At 38.5% G+C, this 23,224-nt stretch overlaps 1 protein-coding gene across 2 annotated transcripts in view; it reads right to left on the bottom strand.

The window, feature by feature from the left end:
- The window catches only part of SLC17A6 (solute carrier family 17 member 6), a 50,371-nt gene extending 36,424 nt beyond the window's left edge, over positions 1-13,947 (bottom strand). Inside the window, exons 1-3 of one of the 2 annotated variants that reach the window (XM_038407589.2) lie at positions 12,901-13,947; positions 9,774-10,026; positions 8,148-8,266 (exon numbers count right to left, since the gene is read on the bottom strand). In XM_038407589.2, coding sequence (XP_038263517.1) covers positions 8,148-8,266; positions 9,774-10,026; positions 12,901-12,986 — 458 coding nt within the window. In that variant the 5' untranslated portion in view covers positions 12,987-13,947. The remainder of the gene's footprint in view (positions 1-8,147; positions 8,267-9,773; positions 10,027-12,900) is intronic. The other variant, XM_038407590.2, reaches the window with a different exon arrangement.
- Between the last annotated feature and the right edge of the window lie 9,277 nt (positions 13,948-23,224).

Genomic DNA, 23,224 nt, shown 5'->3' on the forward strand with positions numbered 1-23,224 from the left:
AGTTCAAGCTGCATGGTTGTGAAGTGAACATGAAAGGAAGGGTTGGCAGGAATAGCCTCAGGGGTTATTTTATAATGCAGTTACATTAGAAGGGAAGAAATTAGAACTTGCAGAACCAAACAGGAAATCAAACATTCCTACATATCCCAGTTACAGTATGACTCATTTATTGTTTGTTAAATATAACAATACTCTATGTTAAATACAAGAATACTTTGTTACTTCTGTATACAAAATGAGTGTGGAATAATTTATCCTGCAAAAAAGTGATTAGAAAGATATTAAGCTGCAGTCACACTTTGAATTCAGAATACCATAGTTTAGAAAGATTTGGCTTTACATTATTATTTATTATTTTATTATTATTATTTTACTAATTAGGCATTGGTTACAATAATAACAATTTCACTCTCACTCTAATGCCACAGTTCAGATTAAAATATTTCTGACCTTTTGGGAAGAAATGCATTGATATATCTGTATGGAATATAGCTCAATTTATTCATGCAAGTAATCTCAGTGGAATCAAAAGGATTACTTGCTGTAAGGGTGATCAGAAATTCAGTCCTTACTGCTTTCGTGAATTGGATTTTAAAAACTGAAATAAAAGGAAGATCTTGAAGTCACAGGTTGCTTTATATATTTCTATTTAAGCCATCATGAGAAAATGCTATAGAATATAATAGAAATTAAATTAACAAAGGTTCTACAGAAATTCAGCAGCATTCTGTGAAATGAACTAAAAACATATTAGGCCAGCTGCTTTAATGGAACTATACCCATTTACACTATCTAAGAATCTGACCCACAGGATTCAACAAAGAAAGAAAACCTTATGTCATTGCCATAGAATTTCATAGGTTGTTTCTTTCCTTTTTTAAAATCATTATCTTCTGTTATATTTGACATGATTTTTCATATGGGAAAGTTCTAGCATCTGAACACTCACCATTTAAAATGTTCATGACCTTTGTTTTACTCAACAGAAGCATGCAACTCTTTTATAGTTTGATTTTCAAAAACCAAATTTTCACAAGCAATGACTGATAATTACTCCTGCTGAATGGATTTATTTATTTATGTATTTATTTTGTGCCCATGACCAGTTGTCCATCTGATTGGCCGCTTGGATGCTCAACTCCGTATTTTCATGTCCAAATACAAGTATTGCTTTCCTACATTAAGCATGAAATTGCACACATGGGACCAGCTCCTCAGCTAGTGTAAATTGGCATAGCTCCATTGACTTCAATGAGCCTACCCTATCTAGCTGTCTATCAGTGGTGAAATCAATCAGTGGTGAAGTCAAAGGGAATTTTGGTGTTAGCTTCGATGGAGCCAGGATTTCACCCTGGATTTTTAGCCTGTCTTATAAGAATGTGGTCCCATTGTTTTCAATTAAAAATCCTATTTTAACTATCGTAGATTATTAGAATTCTGCTTGGCAAATGCAGCAAAACAATATGAAAGTGATATTACAGTTCCACACGTTTTCACTTTGCTGTTATAGCACAACAGGTACATGAAATCACACGTTATTCTCAGACCTCTGTAGCATTCACGGAGGTGGGAGGTAGAAGAAGGTTAAATTCAGAATTTCATTACTTTTCTAGTTTAAAGGTAAACTCCAGTTAACCCTCAGCACTTAGAGATAGAGATTTACATCTTTGAAGGATGCACACATAGCTAATCCTCACAGCACCCTCAATGTGTTCATCAGCATTGGTTCATTTACAGGCATTGGCTTGGAAATGGAAGGCACAAGGAATCTCTCCTCTACTTAAATGATCCTGTCACAATTATAGGAGTATCCCTTCCATTCACCTGCAGGGCTGCACAGTGCCCAAAAGGGGAGTGCGAGTGGCAAGAAGGAGTCAGGCCCATGTGCCTCCCTCTGTGCTATCTCCTGGAGTGTGACCAGCACAACAGGGGAAATAGTTAACATTGGTTCACTCCTCTTGTGTGTCACTGAGCTCTGAGAGGAGATCAGTCTCCCTGCATCAGAATTCCTCCTGCAGCTTCCCATTAGGGCATTAGGCAGTAGATTCCCACAATGCAGGACCTGCCTAAATGGCACCATTGAACTGTCTTAAGTGAGTTGTTTCACACCATCAGTCAGTGTTAGCACAGGATAAGAACTAAAGAGTTCTTTTTGTCCAGTCCTGTTCTCACCCCATTAGACAATGTTGCCTCTACAAGGTAAGAGGTTGGTTGTGTAAAACCTTTGTCATGAGATTTATCACTTTGGACCTGATTCTGCATTACACTCCAGCCACTTTGTACCACTTAGGTGATGCAAAGGGTCCAGATCCTTGCTGCAACCCATCAGTGGAAAATCCCATGATGGAAGTGGGAACTTCCTGCTGGTATAAACCCAGTAGAGTTGACTCATGTGCCAACTGCTCCCCTAGTATAGGGAAGAGGATACATGGGAAGGGAATTGATAGAGCTCCACTACACTATGAGTCTTTCATTGATTTAAATTCCGATAGGGAAATCTGTACTTGTGGCATAAGGTAATGCAGTCCCTAGGCTGCTCTAACAAATGATGGGTCTGGACTGGCACAGAATAAGTGATTTGTAACTGATTCCCCAATACCCTTCTCCTGCCTCAAGCAGAGGTCAGACTCAAGGAACAATTGAGCCCTCTGACTTAAGCACAACCATTCATGTGTTAAGATTTGCAGGACTGGGCCGTAATATCCTATGATGTATGTTTAATCAATTGATATACTAGTGAAATGAAACAAACTACATCACCTTCTCTGGACTATGGTGTAAGGGTAATACTTAGAAAATATTCTATATTTTGTCATTGCTGTGCTACAAATGGACAGTGAAATTAATTATGGAAAAATAATTTCTGCATGTTTTTAGCAAAATATCCGATCCCCCACATGGTTATAAAATACCTAACCATCTTGGTCATCAATTTTATATATGACATTTTTAATTATAAGAGCTCAAGAACTCCCAAACCACAAATAATATTTATTTATTTATTTATTTAACAAAGCTTCAATCAGTGTAAAGTGCATTTGCTTTAAAAATCTCTGTTGGTCTGAGATGAACCATGATTATTTTTATGGCCTAACTCTAAACTCTGAGGGTTAAGGTTAGAGAACAGTCAGCATTTCATGGAGTGCTATTCACTCAGACACTGTGAAATGCTGTTAGTCCCTAATGTTAGGCACTCTTGTGGGAAGCCACTGTAATACTGGCATTCAAACCTTTAAAAGCATCCAGATATGATTTTTAGGACTTTCAATTGGCAGTATCTTGCATTGTGAATTCTGACTCAGTTGATTTAGCAATGCAGAAAAGTGATAGTGCAGTGGAATTTTCCTGGTTTCACTGAAAATATTCAAATGAATTTTTAAAAAATGCAAATATAATTGTGCTCCCATTTCCCTCCTTCCTTCCTTGGGATGCATTTTGATGTAAGTTATCCTGAGGAAATCCAGAGTGAATCCAATAAAACCAATAATAATTAATACTCGTCATTTCTAGACCTTTGGGCAAGTAGTATGAGCTTGAACTTGCTCGTCTTGCATGAGACCATCAATGGGCATGGTATTGCAACTGATCTATAGTATATTTGTGCATGCACATTTTTCTGGGGTAGTTCTTGGAATCCACCTCTCCTCCTTTGCCACAGCAACCTCAAGGGCCCTGCGTCATGACAACATTTCCTCCAGCTAAGGATCTCTCTCTCTCTCTCTCTCTCTTTCTGCAAATCCCATTAATTCCATTCCCAGTACAAATTAGCCTTGGGAGGAAAGTAGTGTTGTTTAATATGAGAAGTTGAACAGAAGTGAGCTCACTAGTCCTACAATATTCCCAGATCTTGAGGGTCTGGGGAGAAAGAAATTGTTAGTCCTGATTCCTATGTGGCAGAACACAAACCAGAACCACAAAACAGAACCTCCTCAGGGAGAAGAGATGACTCTTGCATTCTAGCCGGAGGGATCTCCGTTGCATTTTTAGCTACTACACAGGGAGATGCAACCTTTGAAACTTGTTGTTAAAAATGAGCTTTGGCACTTAGGGCCTGATTCTGATTTTGTAAAGTGCTGATTCTGTCTTGAGTCATTAAATGCATTGAAGTCAATGAGAGTTGAGGGTGTTCAGCACAACAGAGGATTAGAAAGTCCGTCAACTATGCAAATCAGAATGAAATATACAATGCCAAACCCACCTCCTACTACTCATGCAAACAGTCCCATTGACTTCAAAACTGAAAATGTTATTGGAGTCAATCAAGGACAACTCAAAAATATATTTCTGAATTGTCCAAGACCATTATTTTCTTTGCCACCATTGTCAGTCTTGTAAATGTATTTATCTTTGAATTAAACCATCAATCTTATTATGGAGATATATGGATTTCTTATTTAAAAACAGACAGTTCTTGAAGGAACAAGAATCTCACTGTTGCAAATGTGAAATTAACCATGAGCCAAACTACCATGCAAAAATAATTAGATAAGCAGATCTTAGAAATCACTATTCAGTCCTCTTTGTCTTAGGACACTAAATGTGAACCTGAAGAATTGTGATTGAGGCTGCAAATAAATTAGGAAGTGAGCCAACGTGCAGCAAATGTTTTGGTTTCTGCAATTAGCAAAGAAATCCATGATCCCAGTAAAAAGCTCTCCATTGATTGACCAGATGAAAAATAAATAGAAGCCATGGCTTGGCTCACCATTGATGATTCCTGCTTGGCAGGAGGGGGCAAGATCAAGATGATGGTTTGGGGGGACAGCTTTAAAGGCCTGGCTAATGCGTTTCAGTTCAACAAAATAAAAATATTCTTCAATTTAAACTGAGAATTACTGGACTGTAGGAAGGATTCCATGATGTGAACATGAATGTGTTTGAACTGGAGTTTGATTTTTTCCATGTTTTAATAAATGAATGACATTTTAGAGATATGTCCAAATCCTTGTAATTAGCTACAAGTGGGCTTCTGGACTGAATCTTAATGTCAAACAAGCAAGCTCCTGCATACTCAGCAGCACCCTGCCAATAACAAATTAAGTGCCTGGTGAATCCCACCCCCCTTTTCCTTGACACTCCTGGAAGCTAGGAGTCACTCTTATGCTCATGCCATTCCCATCAACCTAATCACTGTCTCTCACTCTCTCTGACAGTGAGTCATCTTTTTCTCTTTAGCTCATGACTAAGCCTGTAATACCCTCTGTGGAAGATGGTGAGTTCTATTGTATTGCAAAGTATGAAGAGCACACATGAAATTAGTTTCCTAGCCTCAGAGCCACTAGCAATTTCTGAGCTGCTCCGTATGCAAGCAAAAACCAAGACATGTTTCCAAGACATATAATGAGGTTCATAATAAAATACTTTATCATCCACTTAGATGTGGTGGTTCATTTTTAAATGGATATTCTACTGGTTCAAATTAGTGTACTCCAGCTGGCATGTGTGGCTACACTGAAGTTACTGGAGGAGCTGCATATCCCCTTGAAGTTAATGGAGCAATGTTAATCTACACCCGCTGAACATCTGGCCCAGGGAATTTGTGCATGTGTGTGCATTATTGGAGGGTGTGGTACAAACTAGGAGAGCATAGGGACCAATTTTGTAGTCCATACTCTTTGCAAAATTCCCATTGGACCTCATTGGCCAAATTCATCACTGATGAAAATGGTGGAGATAATTTAAAGATCAGGTATAATATGGTTAGAAATAGGGTGTAGGTAACTTACACTGCTAAATTCAGCCCTCACCTAAGTAGCCACATCTCACTTTGACTTCATTTAGGCCTTAGGATTGTTGGGAATGGTGTGCATATAAAAGAGCTAGATTCTCAGACCTCGCCGAGTAGCACTTTTCTTCCTCCAGTACCCCATTCATTTCAGTTGAGTACCTGGGTGGCACCACCAAGCCCTAAAGTTTGGGAACTTGCTTTATCTGTAAATTTTCTCCTGCTGCACCTCACTTCTATCCCTTAACATTTATATTAATGTTTTCCACAAATTGAATGTAAAATCTGTGCAACTTCTATTACTTTGCCATTTGCAGATGTTTTATAAAGCTGGATGTGTAATTTACACTACCATTTGCATCACTGGTGAATTTGTCTCCAAGACTTCCCTGGCTATTACAGCTAGTGACCTTGATTCTGCTCTCTGCTATGCTAGTGTAGATACACACTACTTCACTGAAGTGACTGGAATGACTCTGGATTTACACTAGTGTAATGGAGAGCAGAATTTGGTTCAAATATTCCAGGCTGCATGTTCCACTACAGAAATTTTACCGGTGACTTCCAGGGATTTTCCACCTATTTGATCTAATTCTGATTGCGATTCTACTTTTATAACTCTGTACTGAGTCAAATGATTTAAATGGAATTACACTAGGATAATCAAGAATGGAATTTGACTCTCTGGTTCAGATCCTACAGTCTTTATTAAGGCAAAATTCCCATTGAAGTAAATTGTAATGGACTGGATGAAGATTACAGGATTTGGTAGAGAAAGGAAGGCAAAGGTGGTGTATTTGGATGGACAATACAATAAAGGCCTTTTAGGGGATGAACTCTTGTGAATTTTTTTTAAATTGCCTTTATATTTCTAATCTATTATTGGAAAGCTGGGGAAAGGGACATTTTAACTAAAAGATAAAATCATACTGTTTTACTGTTATTAACACTGCTTTTGTTTTATTTCCAAAATCATGCACCAAAACTTCTGCTGATGTAAATGGGCATCAATAGAGCTACATTAATTTACACAACTAAGGATCTCACCATTCATTGATTTATCTTTTTAATGGAGCTCTGTGCTCTCAAGAGAACTGCAGGCTTGGCAAGTATATTTGTGTCCTTGTTTAAATAAAAAACCATGTCCTGGTGAGAGAACTAAATTGTATAAGTCTGTCTAAAGCTCCTAGTCCTACCTTTGATGTTACACACTCCTGTGAGCTAAAACTGCACCTTCCCTTTTAATATCCATTTATACCTAGTCCATTGCTGCTCCAGAGGACTGGCACTAGGACCTTTCCTACGTCTCCAAATGATGAGTCTGTGGCATTAAGGATGGATATGAATGCCTCGTGTGTCTTGAATACTCAGTGGATCTAATTAACAGGTGGAATCACACCCTGGGTGCTTGAAATATTGCCAGACACCATAGAAACGAATCTTTAAGACCCTGCACCATCTGCACTTCCTTTTCATTGTGCAAAGCTCATTGAAACATGTTTTTCTTCCATTTTATTCAGAGTGGACTATATTCAGTTCCATGTCAATTAATAACTACTGATATCTGCTATTTTCCCCATTTCTTTTAAAAAAGATTGTATTTAAATAAATAAAGGGATTTCAGTGTCTTTCAACTTTGTAAAATTCTATCGTGATAATCTTAGTGAAAAGGAAACTGAATAAAGTAAAAAATAATCATAGCAACTTTATTTTAATATACATTTTAAAGGACAAGAAACAAACATGAAATCCATATAAAATCAGAAAATAATTAAAATGGTAATAAAATACAATTCCAAGATTCATTTTCATTTATTTCGAATGCTTGTTTCTTGACCTTCAAAATTATTGCATTATTATTCCTATGACTACAGATGAACACAGACATATTTTTCAATACCCCATGCTTTTCAGAAATATGCGTCTCGGTGACTTGAGTTGAATAGTAATTCCTCGCTGTATAACTGTTGCCTCAATGTGCTGCAGTGCCAGCAATAAATGCTGGCTTGCAGAGGCAGATGGTTACGTTGGGGTTCATGTTTGGTTTGCACGCCGCAGTTGATACTACGAATCAAAGCCTAACATATTTTGTCTCGTCTACACCATCCATAAAGGCTCATCTTACTTACAGTGAGTGGAGTTTTACCGAAGGAAAGTGCCCGTCCGCTATTGCCCCTGTAACAGCCATAAAGAAGAGAGGAAAGCTGCCTTTATACTGAATTCAACAGATGACAATTGTAGGAAGCCATCAGCAGAATAGCACTAACGAACCAGACACCCTGCTCCGTCTGCTATTCGCATAATGTGCCTGCATTTATACCCACTGTTTTAACAGTCAAAATCTAAACATAGGAATCCGATGTATAGTATCCATGTTTTTCTGTTTATATACATTTATATATTTATATTAGACCGTCATTACCTGTTAGCTGCTAGTCTGGATGCTATATATCCCCCGGGGATTTGAGTGACTATATATCCCCAGAAAAAAGAGCCATGGATCATGCCAACTGTTTCAGGGTCCCAATTAAACTTCGCTTTCTTCCAGTGCAAAAAGCAAGGAGAAAGGGGAGAAAGAAAACAGGAAGGATGTAAGCAGGCCAAACGAAAGCATTTGTTAATAATAGTTTAACGCTAGGCAATCTTTGCGGAATTTCGATTAATGTTGAACATGCCCATTTACTAGCCGGTACGATACAGAAATGGGGCAAGATGCTAACAACCAAAATAAATAATCGATTTGCGTTAAAATTGGTCTCTAGAACAAATATGCTAGAATGCCTACAAAAATCTGGCATTAGTACTGGAGGAGAGAGGAGAGACATGATTTCTATCTCGTGATCGTTGTTAACCCTAAAAATATGGGAATCTTGGAACCAAAGATTCCCTTGAATCTCCTAGAGAAAGGGGTGGCAACAAGTATATTTTTTTCTGTCCGATCCAGTCTAGAGAAGGGGGTGCGGGGAGGAGAGAAGAAAGGGCCCCTCTCTCTCTCTCTGCACACAAACACACACTCAGACTCACACTCACTCTCACGCTCCCTGGCACACACAGCCAGTTGTAATACATCTCTCTACAGAGAGAGCGAGACCAAGAGAGAGACAGTTGCCTACATCGCAGGTAAGCTCACAAACATGGGAATGAAGAAAGTGCTTCAAGGTATTTTGGAGGGAAAAAATGATTTGGCTCATTATAAGTGGATCACCTGCATTTGCATGGAGCCCGTCGAATATATCTATAGCATGGACTCAGTGGAATCGAAAACGGCCATATCGGTCTATCTAGCTGCCTGTTTATCCCTCTGTGTATGTACACATGTGTATGTGTATATACAAAAATATATATTCTATATGATATATAAATGTATACATTGCTACACGTGTACATTTACACATCAGATATATTCTTGTCTTTGTGTACATAGACGATATACATATGGCTAAGCACCTTATAAATGAAAATGGTTTTCTCATTGGGCCATAGATTACTTTTACAGCGTTGCATTTTGTTAACCAAAACTCATTCATCCTGATATTTCCAAACGTTCCGCAACAAACCACTCCATTTCCTTTAGAGAATTGGGCAGCTGCTTTGGAGTCGTTTTATTCATGCTCATGTTCTCTATTCCGTGCATTTAATTTACGAAATGATTGAGGTCCCCAAAGCTGGGTATAAAAGCAAAATATCTGTACACACACTTGTGCCACGGAATGACCTCTTGGTCTGGGAAAGAAAGAAAACAAAATAGGCACAATCGAGCTTTTATTCCCCCCCCCCACATTCTTTGGATCATTGTCCTTTCTGTTATAAATAAAATACGACGTTGTTCTGGGGCAGTTCACTGTAGGCTTCTCCTACCCAGAAGCGAGCAGATTATAGCAGAAGGAGGAAACCGTCTCGATTTTATTATTGTTATTTTTAGAATGATTGGAAATATCATAAAAATCTAAAGGGGTCTTACTTAGTCTATCATTCTTTGTTATTACTCTATCCTGAGGATATAATGGTTTATATTTGTGTTGCGGGATTAAAGGGGAGTGATTCCCACCTCTTTAATAATTTTTCCTCCTCGGTGTATGGTGCTGTTATTGACCATATCCACGATGGCTACTCCCAAGTTACAACGGATTCCAAAAGAGATGCAGAATCCCAGTCCACTCATGATGGCAATGATGTACCTCCGGGGGAGCCCAAAGCAGGTACAGTCGCACATTGGGGCTTTCTTCACGGGCGCCTCCAGGGGTTTCCCATCTTCTGTGAGTTCGATGTTGTCTCCAGGCTTCTGTTTCTTCTCTAGGACTCTGCCCAACATAAGGGGAAAAGACAAGCAAGAGAGTTGAAGCCAACTCTCCCGAACAGGTCACTTGAATGGCAAAGCCACTATGACTGAAAAATCATCTTCAGTTGTTCTTTAGCAAGACCTGTGGGATGCATAATTATTCATTTCCCCCCAAAAGAGGGAGGAGCAGCAGATGGAACTGTTCATCTATCATTAAAGATCTCTGGTTAAATATGTAGGAAACATTAAGAAGACATCAGCTGCAACACTGCAGAGGCGCCATGTTGTCTAATTCAAAGGGATTTGCTGGGAGATGAAAAATTATCTTGGAGTTTTAACTCTATTGTTATTACATTATAAATATGAGAGGAATTAGTTCTACAGTGCTTGTGAATGTGGAAGCGGAAGAAATGCTGTAAAGATAAGCAATTATTTCTATTTATTCCAGATCTGCAAAATGGCTGTCATAGCCATTTTAACGAAACATGCCAGTGTTTGAGATCTACCTATCTGTAGATGACTCAATACCCTTGCAATATTAATAACATGAATTTGTAAAGATTACATTCAATAATCTGCACTCTGATTATTAACCAGACTTACTCTAGGTCTGTTTTTTCCGCTGCTCTCTCAGTGACCACATTTACCAAACTATTAAATCGAAGTTCCCAGGGGTTTAAGTTTAAACGTCTAAAGGAAAATCCATACATTAATATTTACACATTTTGATTATAATATAATGAATCAATGCAGCCATTTGCACCCACACAGTATGCTTCAAAACATGTACGTGCATTTTATTTTTATAGGGGAGAAAAATCTTAATATGACTTTTTGAGGGAAAAATGTGCTGGGTTTATCGCTAAAACATTCCCCACATTATAGTAGGATGCAAAAGAGGCAGATTAACTATTCAGAAGTGCAGCCCCTGCAGAACAGGGTATTGGAAAACTGCATCCAAACATTCCATTTTGCTAGACCGCTGCCTTGCCTCCAAGCCTGCCAAGCCTTGCCCACGTGAACAATTCTCCGCAGGTGAGTAATTCAACCCAGGTCAACTCCCCTGAGTAATGGATGAGTTACGATTGGCAGGATCAGACCCAAAACATTATTCATATTATGTAGAAAGAAAGGATGGGCCATGCCCTGCAACACGTACTCACTTGAATTTACTCTTTTTATTCACTGGTGTAAGGCTTACTCCCCGGAGTCAGGGTTGCAAGATCCCCATCCTTTTAAAAATGTAATTAAAATAGAACAATATATTTTATAGTTAAAACTGGTTCATTCAAACGATAAAATCTGAGCACCAGCTTTCGCAAGGAATTGATTTGATTCCCCCTGAAATGAAGCAAAGATCATGGGACATAATAAACAGACTATTTCCACTTTAAAATTACGAATAGAAAATTATACGTTGATTCTCTGAAGTGTGGCTAGTCCTGATGGAATATTTGTTAAATCCTCGGAAGTTCAAAGAGTGCCTTATTTAGATCATTCTTTAAAAACCTGTTTGAAATATGATATAGAAGGTATTGTGAGTTGCAGGTGTGTTTTCATATCTATCGAAGAATACTTAGTGCTGAACTCGATCATTGTAGTTATATGCGTAGAGAAGAAAAGTACATTTCCCATGATATTCGAGAGGCCCATACTAATTTATTCTGTTTTCCAGATATTTTAGATATTTTCAGTCAGTTTAAAACCATTGAATTTATGTAGGCTGGTGGTAAAATAACCATATATTTCTAGACTCTAACTGTACTAGTTTCTATTACAATAGAAAGCATCATTTTACTTGATGATTTACTTCATATTTCCTTTCCTCTCAAAATTACAGAGGAAGTTGTAAATCGTGTACCACTATTGTTGGAATAATACTGTTCCTATTCTCCACTGCCGCATAGGTGGGGAAAAGCAACTTCCACTGTAGGTATTAAGACAATCGCGCATTTTGCTTTATTCAGAACATTCTAATAACGTTGGCGAGAGTGGGGTACTTTGTTCTAAAGGAAAATGTCCGAAAATATATTCTCCCGATTTTTATTTTGGAGTTTTCTCGTAAAAAATCATATTCGGGGGGGGAGGTCATTAAAGTTGTCAGATTTCACAGGGCCATTTATGATGGAATGGTGTGTTCCAATCGAGGAATGGTGTGTTCAAATTCCGTGTCAATGCACTTCAGGTGTGTGGTTGCGTGCATCTATATACACACCTGAAGACGATGGAAATACACGCACCCCCCTATTGCTGGATTAACTTTATGATTTCATCCATTGCGGTTGTGCAGTTTCTACAAAAGAAATGGACCCTTTTCTATGCAGACGGATAAATAATTGAAGGTGTCTCTCTCAATATATTTGTCCTAGCTTCAAAGAGAAAATCGTTCAGTTATCAATTATTTATGCATTTCAGTGCTTTTCTTCATCTGACGGGCGGTTACACAAGGGAACCGGTTAATCGAAATCAGGAAAGATTTTATAGTTTCATTTTTTTTAAAAAAAAATATGCTCTCTAAGGAAAGTGAAAGGGATCCTATGGGTGCCCTGCATTGAAATGAAATAAAAATAGAGGAGTGCTGCTCTCTGTAAATTCTATTTTTAAAATGAGATCAAATTTCTGGGGTAGAAAGATGGGGGAAATCTCTTAGGACATATTTAAAAACATCCTCTGCAAGCCAACTATGCAAGTTATTTCGGTGCCATAGTGTAATGGTATAGCGTTAGTTTGTAGGATCCGGATGATATCAAGAAAACCTATAAATAGCGATCAGTCTATCCGCAACCAAACGTACACAAATAGCGTATATTCGAACTGATCCAGCAATTTTAGGCTAAGGAAAGCCTCCCATTCTTTCCAGTAAGAAATCCAGCCCCCGGAAAGAGATCTTTCTTACCTGTAGAGTTGACCGAGCGATTTCCCAGCAAAATTCTTCATTCCCTCCTTGCCGGGGGTCAAAATCCTTTGTTTTACCGACTCCATGCCTCCAGAGGTTTTCACTGGGCTCCACTCTGTGTTGAACAGGGCACTGCTATGAACAGCTAAGATCGCTCATATTGGATTAATCTCTAACTTTTTCTCCCATTAAATGGCTATCGGTGCGTCTCCAGATAAAGGGAGCCTGAGTCTATGTGTGTGTGTGTGTGTGTGTGTGTGTGCAAGAGAGCAAAAGGGAGACAGAGGCGGGGGGGGAGAGCCAGAGAGAGAGAGCGAGCGAGCACGCTACATGCAACCCACGGATTTCCTAACAGAACAGAGTTGGAAGCCAGAATTAGAAAGTCTTTTCGGAAGTGCAGGACTCATTGGCAGACGGTGGAGGCAGTGCCATGGCTGATTTGGGAGGAGGAATGACCCTACTTCCTAGGAGAAGATGGTCCAGTGTTTAAAATCCTGGTTTTCTGCTGAACGTTTCCCTAATCCGTAGGGATTGAGAGATGTGTGGGGTGGGGAGGGGGTCATCTAATTTATCACTCCAAAGAAGAAGGCAAAAGTTCCCAATGCCCAGCTCGTGCCAGCCTGAGAAAACCTGACGGCTAAATTCCAAGCTCTCGGACAATAGCAGCCCTAGCACTTCATTCCTGGGAGCAGGTCAGCAGCCACTTACTGCCAGGGCAGCGCGCCCAGAGCAAGGATCGAGAGTAGACCGGGAGTTCGCGCCTCGGGGGTTGGTGATTCTAATCTGCCCAGCGCCCTTTGTCGCTCCCGCGTGTGCCCGAGTGATTTCAGCACCACAGACAGCGCCCTTGGCTCTCGGGTGGCTCCCGAGTGTTCTCAGCACCAGGGAGAGCGCAACCGGGAGCCTCCCGGGCTGCCAACTTTCATGGGGAACTGGGCGGATTCATTGCGGGGGGCTTGAAGACTGGATGCTATGGAAACCAAAGAGGAGCCGTGTCATCGTCCCCTTCCCGGTTTTCCAGAGGATGATGCAGCTAAAAGGGAAACTGGAGTTTATGAAACGCTGACAATTTACTTTTGGGCGCTCGCATTAGCCCCCCCTCCCCTTTTTTCTGACGCATAGTCCGACCCTGTTGTTCAGGGCAAGGACTACAGAGCATTACGGGAGAGTTTGCTACATACAGAGACTATTGCACTTAATTCAATTGTGCTGTTAATGTAAACAAAGGACGTGATCATGTCGCTAAAGATAGTCATTCAGAGCTCCTGGAAAAACAGGGCACCAATGGCAAAATACATCGGAATATTAATCCCAGCTATAATCTGACAGTTGCATCTCCATAAATAGATAGAATCTGTCTGTCCATTTAAAATCATATTTTATTTCTAGCTCAATATTTATAGCTCTCTAATATATTGTCATAATTTAGATCTATATATTAGACATGCACATGGTTTCTAACGCTTATACATGTGTAATTTTTATACTTTTGTGACCTGTCCTTTAATGACACTTTTGTGTAATATCTAATATAACTTTTACATATGATATTTTTTCACCACTTCAGTGATCAAGGTACGTTCTGAGAGTTTGGTCATCTTATCTTTCCAGAATTTCGTAGAAAGACAAGGTGGACGAGGTAATATCTTTTACTGGACCAACTTCTCTTAGTGAAAGAGACAAGCTTTCCAGTGTACACATATCCACTGCAAACAGAATTTGGTAGTCATTTATCATTTTAATCACCTAGCAGTTGATTGTACATGTTAAAAGTAATGTTTTATTTCTAAATCATGATGTATTACATTTATCTTAGATCTCTTTCCAATATGAAATCCATCTCAGAGTTTCTATTACAATGTTTATTAATTAGAAAAAAGGAAATTCATAATTCTGTACCTAAAAACAAATTTATTTGAAAATTGAAGCCCTTGCACTTGCTTACTTTCTCTGTAACAAACGTTTCTATAAATAACATATTTTAAAAATCAAGGTGAAAAGAATAATTTCCTGCTAAAATATATAGTCCTGCCACAATATTCTAAAAACAATTGTTCTGGATTATTTAAATATTTTTACTAATGTTGCCCCCTGGTGGAAGGACAATGATATTTTACATCAGCAAAGCGCGTTCATATCAGTAAGGCCGATTCTTATAACACTACAGCTATTGCAATGATAGTAGATTCCAGTTTGTAATGGTATTTCAAAGACATGAAAGCACCATAAAATACCACAATAGAAAGTACATTTAAACTATATGCTCCTAAAATAAGATGATTCCTCATACTGTAATTCAGCTTTGCTTCATACAGAATGCTAAATACTGGATATTGCCTTCAGTGCAGGTTTCATTATAGATTCTTCTTTATACTTCTCATTTTGTTTGTTGAAAGGAACTTTAGGATTTATTACAGTCTCTATTGCCATCCATAATTTTTATAATTGCATCTGTCCTTTGGGTCTCCTTGCTTCATTTCTCCAGTTTACCATTGCAGATATTTAAGAAAACCTATTTATTAATAAAAAGAAAAGGAATACTTGTGGCACCAAACAAATTTATTTGAGCATAAGCTTTCATGAGCTACAGCTCACTTCATCGGATGCATTCAGTGGAAAATACAGTGGGGAGATCAGTGATCTGAATGCATCCGATGAAGTGAGCTATAGCTCACGAAAGCTTATGCTCAAATAAATTTGTTAGTCTCTAAGGTGCCACAAGTACTCCTTTTCTTTTTGCGAATACAGACTAACATGGCTGCTACTCTGAAACCTATTTATTAATAGAAATTTCCAAGAGGCAGAAGGGATAGAGAATAATTCAGTCAGTAATGGAGAAAGGTTCTAGACTCAGATTCAGAAAAGCATCCCTGTTCAGGAAGCATTTAAGCACATATCTAAAATTTAAAGTGTGCTTTTCTGAATCAGGGCTTTATAGTGTTAGTTTTTGCCTCAGAGGCTTATCTCTGTATTATTCATTTGCACAGTACCTACTATGAATGGGCTCTGAGCCTGAATTAGATTCCTTAGCACTGCCACATTGTTATTGTACTGCTACTACTAAAGCTCATTGAATAAGGACTGCTCACTGGTTTGGGAGAACTAAAAAATAATGTCCATCTGTATCCAGCCTAACACCAGCCAAGAATAGCATTAGAGGATTGATGTGCTCTTGCATTGAAAAAAATGAACTAGTCCTTACGTATATAAAAATAGACTCTAACAATGGACCTTGGAAAGTTAAAATGCTACCATCCATAGGTGCAGTGGTAGTTCTGAAGTGGGCATACTATGCCTAGTGTATACCATATTAGCAGTTTCCTGAGTCCTTTCCCAGTGAGAGCTCTACTAATTGTCTCAACTGCAGTTTCAACTGCGTAGTAAGAGACTATGATGGCCAGTGCTATAAAACATGCCCAGACCAGTCAGCCTTCTAAATGACACTAGAGATTTCCCTATTTAATTGGTGGCCTGAAGATATGAATCATTGTTAATTATTATTATTAAAGTCTTTCTGTCAACACACTTGAAATCAATTGGAGTTTTTCCATTGACATCAGTGGGCATTGGATCAGGCCCTTATGCAGTAAATACCAGTTATGATAGCACTGTGAGAGTTTGCACACATTGGTTGAAAGCAGATAAATCTGTCTCAAACAATCCAATAAGAACACTGTTCTCAAAGAAGCTCTTGGAACAATTGCGGGATGATGTGTGAGTCCAGCAGGATGCTGCATATCTCCAAAGTTTTTCTCATGGAGCTGAGTGCAGACAATTATATTCATGATTGATCCTGCACCGTTTGATCAGGCAGCATTCCCACTCCTGAAAACTGAAGGTTTGGGTGCCTGAAATGGCCCCAAGTCTCGCATAGTCTCCCTATATGTCTTCTGACTGTCTGTATTCCTAATGAATTAAGCAAAATGGAAGCTGAGAGTTCATGACTGGGTTTTTCAAAACTCAGTTTTTCATATTAATATTGATCCATCCATTCTTAAGTTTTCTATAGAACTCATCACAATAGTATCTAGAGATTTATAGAATCAGCCTGATAATATATATCACTGACTGGGTATCTGACTCAGCTTGCTAAATTTAGTTGTGTTGCTGATGAACACAGCACAGTGTTATCATATTAGATATCTGTAGATTGCATCAGTAAAATAAACTGATGATTTTTGATTAATTTAAAAATATTTGGATTCTCTAGAGATTGCCGCAACCTTGCTTTAGCTATATCACTCATTACAAAATGTATTGTCCTTTCTTATTATGTGACATGCACACAGATCCACCAATGAAGTGGTATTATATGATAGAATCCTATCTACAAAAGTGCAACTTTGTAGATGTAAATTTAAAAGATTTAAAAGACCCCTCCCCTCTACGCACACACTCACATTCAGCCTGAGACTTTGGGGTATCCAGAGCCCCTTGGAGGCTTTGAAAATCTGTTTCAATAAAATAGCATAATATAAAGTACAATTCTTTGAGGCTCACAATTGTTTATCCCATAAAAATTTAGCAGTAAGGTGCATGACTGCAACCGAATCCAAATCAATTTGGGAATGATACTAGTGTGCCAGGCTCACAGATTAAGTCTGAAATTCTGGGTCCATTGAAGTCAATTGACCATTAACGTCAATGAAGCCGGGATTTCACCTTAACAATGGTGCAGTTTGGTACCTCCTTTGGGACTGGGGAACTATAAAATTCCAAAGGAATGCAAAGAACTATAATCTCTCTTGGAAAGAGGTCAGGCCATATAGGAAGTGTGAGGGCAGAGAAATTGATTGAAGGGAGAATGTGTCTGGAAGAAGCAATAGCTCATTAAACCTATGGGCATCTATTTCCTGTGCATTTATAACAATGGTTCTCAACCTATTTACCACTATGGGTCTCATATGTAGCTGTCTATGTTTATGTGGGCCACATCCACACAATATATATTCTACCTGTATGGGCCTGAGGATGTCACATGGTCCGCAGATGTGTGCTGATTGGGCCACAAGTGGCCCACTGGCCATGAATTGAGAACGACTGATTTATAATTTAGTTTTATGTTAATAGGTTGCTCATTAAATAAATCCTGTGGCAGATCCTTAGCTACAGCTAAGAAAAGGAAACACAAACATGGCTTCAATGCATCTTTGCACCATTCTCCCCATCAGGGGTCTGTGCTGGTCTTGTCCTTGGCAGAATTTAGGCAGCCTTTGGCTGATCCAGCTATGTCCTGAAGGCCTGATTAGTAGCACCTAACCAGTGGTCAACTCTGTTGAAAGCTGCAAGATCATTTAAGAACCCAAATGTGGCCTCTACCCATTGTCATGGGAGGACATCCATTAGTGAGGTCTCTGTGCTGTGTCCTGCTCAGAAGCCCAGTTGTTGAAGCACTCAGGATGCCAGCCAATGTCACATAGAGTTTCAGTTTGGTTAACATTGCTTCCTTGATGATTTTGCCTGAGGTACCTTCTCAGAAGTAGCTGCAGATCTGCTTCATAACCAGCTAGCCTCACTTTCTCCTGAGGTTATGACTCCAGTCCTACAGGCAAATATGGAAGTAAAGGCTACTGAGGGATTATGTTTAGAGATTCTGTAATGTAGGTACTAAAGCTGGATATAATTGATTGCTTCTTGTTCCTCCACCCTCCATATGTTGCTTGGTTTATTAGATTGTAAACTGTTCAAGGACAGGATGGTGTCTTCTAGTGTGTCTGCACAGCATCTAGCACAGTGGGACCCTGATCCTCCCAGGGGTGGCTGGAAGTTCCCACAAGGCAAATAATAATAAATAATATCTCTGCATATGCCATACTTTGGAATATATTATTCCACTATAGCAGTACAAAGCAGTCTGAGATACAATTTAAAGGCCCCCTGTAAGTATTCTCTTCTTGCGGCTCTACTGAATATGGTTTTAGCTGAATCAGGCTGAGGAATTCCTAAGCATCTTGGACAGAAGCAAAGTTAATGCTCAGATCTACCCTGAATTAGCTCATGCTTATTGAAAATACAGCCCTGTGGCTTTGGGGTGAGAGCACAGGGCACAGGTAGGTCACAAGAAAAGATACAGAGAGAGAGAGAGAAAGACACCAAGGATCTAACAAGGAGCTGGCTGCAGTGTTGGACTGTGCAGTCTTTTGGCAAGTAGAATCCTCTGTGTGTAGCTCTGCTGGCAAACTCTGTTCAAAGTAAACAGAATAAATTAAATTGGGAAATATTCTGAGACTCCCTTTGTCACTGTTTTCTCTTCCAGTGGAAAAAATTACTCTACAAAGTCCTCTCTCTCCTCCTTCCACTTCCATGTTGCTGCATTTGCTTGGCAAAGGTATAAAATTAATAATTCTAAGAAGAAGAAAGAAAAATGAGATTATTGCACTAGTTCAGAGCATTTATTTAAAGGTATGTTTTTCTGTTTTAAAGCACTCAAGTTTTGGGTTTTATTATAATGTCAGAATCTAATTCTGGGTTGGTTCAAAAGTTTGACACATAAGAATCAAGAGCATGCTTTATTTGGTAGAAGGCACTGCTTGTGCCGTCTGGTGGTGGAAGCGAATAATGCAATGTAAATGGGACTAAGTTTTTGTTTTTCCTGTAACAGGTTTCAGAGTGGTAGCCGTGTTAGTCTGTATCAGCAAAAACAACGAGGAGTCATTGTGGCCCATGAAAGGTTATGTCCAAATAAATTTGTTAGTCTCTAAGGTGCCACAAGGACTCCTCGTTATTTTTCCTGTAAGAGTATGTATGGTATTTCAGCCTGAACATAGAGAGAGTTTGATTTTAGGTTAGCATATTTGACTGCTCTGCAGTTACAAATTTTCAAGCTACATTGGGAGGTTCTAGTTTCATTTTTTCCAACTAGTTTACTTTTAACATAGACGGCTAGATACTGATCAAAAACTTATAATGGAAATTCTGAACAATTGACAAAGCCCAGTTAAAGTGTCAAACAAAGCAGCACTGTATTACAACACTTGCAGCTTTTCTGCTTTTGTTATAGAGAAATCTGATATCATAAATTTTATTTATGCCTTATAAATAAATATGCTTGCTTAACTTGTTCTTAGATTTTCAGAAAGCCTTTGACAAAGGCTCTTAAGCAAAGTAAGTTGTCATGGGATAAGAGGGAAGGTCCTCTCATGGATTAGTAACTGGTTAAAATATAGGAAACAAAGAGTAGGAATAAATGGTCAGTTGTCAGAATGAAGAGAGGTAAATAGTGGTGTTCCCCAAGGGTCCGTACAGGGATCAGTACTCTTCAACAAATTCATAAATGATATGGAAAACAGGGTAAACAGTGAGGTGGCAAAATTTGCAGATACTACTCAAGATAGTTAAATCCCAAACAAACTGAGAAGAACTACAAAAGGATCTCAAAATACTGGGTGATTGGGCAACAAAATGGCAGATGAAATTCAATGTTGATAAATGCAAAGTAATGCACATTGGAAAACATAATCCCAACAATATATATAAAATAACGGGGTCTAAATTAGCTGTTACCACTCAAGAAAGAGATCTTTGAGTCATTGTGGATAGTTCTCTGAAAACATCCACTCAATGTGCAGAAGCAGTCAAAAAACTGAACAGAATGTTGGGAATCATTAAGAAAGGAATAAATAATAAGACAGAAAATGTCATATAGCCTCTATACAAATCCATGGTACGCCCACATCTTGAATAATGCGTACAGATCTGGTTGCCCCATCTCAAAAAAGATATATTGGAATTGGAAAAGATTCAGAAAAGGGCAAGAAAATTATTAGGAGTACAGCTTCCATATGAGGAGAGATTAATAAAACTGGGATTTTTTAGCTTGGAAAAGAGACGATTAAGGGGGGGTATGATAGAGGTCTATAAAATCATGATTGGTGTGGAGAAAGTAAATAAGGAAGTGTTATTTACTTCTTCTCATAACACACAAACTAGGGGTCATCAAATGACATTAATAGGCAGCAGTTTTAAAACAAACAAAAGGAAGTATTTTTTCACACAACACACAGTCAACCTGTGGAACTCCTTGCCAGAGGATGTTGTGAAGGCCTAGACTATAACAGGGTTCAAAAAAGAACTTGATAAGTTCATGGAGGATAGGTCCATCAATGGCTGTTAGCCAGGATGGACAGGGATGGTGTCCCTAGCCTCTGTTTGCCAGAAGCTGGGAATGGGCAACAGGGGATGGATCGCTTGATGATTACCTGTTCTATTCATTCCCTCTCGGACCTCTGGCATTTACCACTGTCAGAAGACAGGATACTGGGCTAGATGGACCTTTGATCTGACCCAGTATGGCCGTTTTTATGTTCTTGTCTATCACAGCAACATTGATGCTTTACATTCTTGTGCTCATCTAAAATTTAATACCAAAGGATCCCAAAGGTCTTTAGCAATCAGTCATATAACATATCGAAGTGCAACTACCTCTGGATGAAACAGCAACAATTTTAGCAGTGCATAGGAACACTATACAAAAGTTTATGGTGGTGGAACTTAAGTCAATGAGAAGTAATTACCTACATTGAAATCTGGCCAAGCACATTGGTGTTAACGTGTGTTCATTTATTAATGCTATTCTGAGATATTTAATTATCATAAATTGTCAAGACCTCTGTTTTACCTTATTATATATAATCTAATCTATTTTTGTTTGTGTTTTAATAACATCCTTTATTGCTGGATTTAAAAGTTGAATTAAATCTTAAACAACAGACGTGGCTTATTCTTAATTACATTAAGGCTACTTTACACCACCCTGACAGTATAAAGGGGGGTTTAAAGTGAATATAAATATAATTTATGCTATTTCAGCATACCTTCAGATTGCCAGAGCTATGTAAAAGGAGTTTTGTGTAAATAAGGATCAGCCCCAGCCCCTCTAGAAGCACAGTGTCAACTTCCTTTTGTTGCTTTGTTGCTTTTATATTATTTTAAAGGCCATTTTTGGGTCCTTGACCCTCCAGTTCTAAAAATACCTCTTAAGCATAAAAAAGTTCCCACAATAGATTACCCCATTTTGGAGGGGTTTTGTTATCTATGGAGATGCTCAACTAAAGGTTTTTAGAAAACCAGGATAACTGCACTATGTTAATGAGCAACTTTGACTCCTAATGTGTCATTCCTGTCTGTTATGTAACTATTCTGTTTGAACAGACACAGTGCTTTCTTGCAAAGTTTCTTATAAGAACAGTTTAAGATGGCAAAAATCTTGTAATGGCTCTTAATTTTCTGAGGAAATTTCTATTTCATTTTTCTCATTACCACAATAATACAAAAAATACCCAGTCAGTTCTAATTGTTGTTTGTCTCAGGTCTTGTTGAAGTTAGAAGCTCTCATTGATATTCTGTTATCTTTTGAAACACGATTCTTTCACTGCCTATGAGCAAGAAAGATTTTGGCTTTTTTTTCACAATAAATATTTAAAGCGGTAAATGATGGTAGATAGCTTCTTTGGGGAAAGAGTCCATATTTTTCAAGGCAAACATGAGAATAAATGTCCTTTTTCTTACCACAAGACATAAAGGAAAGATGAAGCTTTTGAAAGGTTCTGAGGAAGCCTCTGCAACCGAATGAGTGTATTGCCACAGCTTTGTTGAGTAACTAGGGTGTTTCTCAGTTTTTTCCCTCTGGGAACATTTAAACAGTACATCATTAAAAGTAGCAGAAAAACCTCTGCTTTATTTTAGGACACTGCTAATGAGCATGCTGATGACTGTGCTGTGTTCAAGAGAACAAGGGATCAGGGGTGTAAGACACTTGTTAGTTTGAGAATGAAACACTGCACCCTTCTGTTTTCCATTGCTTTTGAAATATCTGTGATCCTGACATGATCTTGTGTAACTGTTCTCCTGAACACAGTGTTCATTTCCAAATGTCGCTGGGGAACAGACTAACCTGAGGCTGGGGATGTGGTTCATTTTATTTCATTTCATCATATGATGGCTAATTTTACACCTTTTATACACAAACATTCTTGTTATATGTTGGAAAAGGACGCGCTATGCCCTGGAAGAGCTATTTGGCTTTGTTAGAGGAAGCTGTGAGCACTGTACATGTTGTACTCTGTGTTGAAGGACTGAGTGGACTTGCTGGCTCTAAAATTTTACATTGTTTAATTTTTGAATGCAAAGGGGGTTTTTTGGTATATAATTCTACATTTTTAAATTCAACTTTCAAGATAAGGAGATTGCACTACAGTACTTGTATTAGGTGAATTGAAAAATACTATTTCTTTTGTTTTTTTACAGTGCAAATACTTGTAATAAAGAATAAATATAAAGTGAGCACTGTACATGTTGTATTCTGTGTTGTAATTGAAATCAATAT

Source organism: Dermochelys coriacea, chromosome 6, assembly GCF_009764565.3.
Source record: "Dermochelys coriacea isolate rDerCor1 chromosome 6, rDerCor1.pri.v4, whole genome shotgun sequence".
Taxonomy (NCBI): domain Eukaryota; kingdom Metazoa; phylum Chordata; order Testudines; family Dermochelyidae; genus Dermochelys; species Dermochelys coriacea.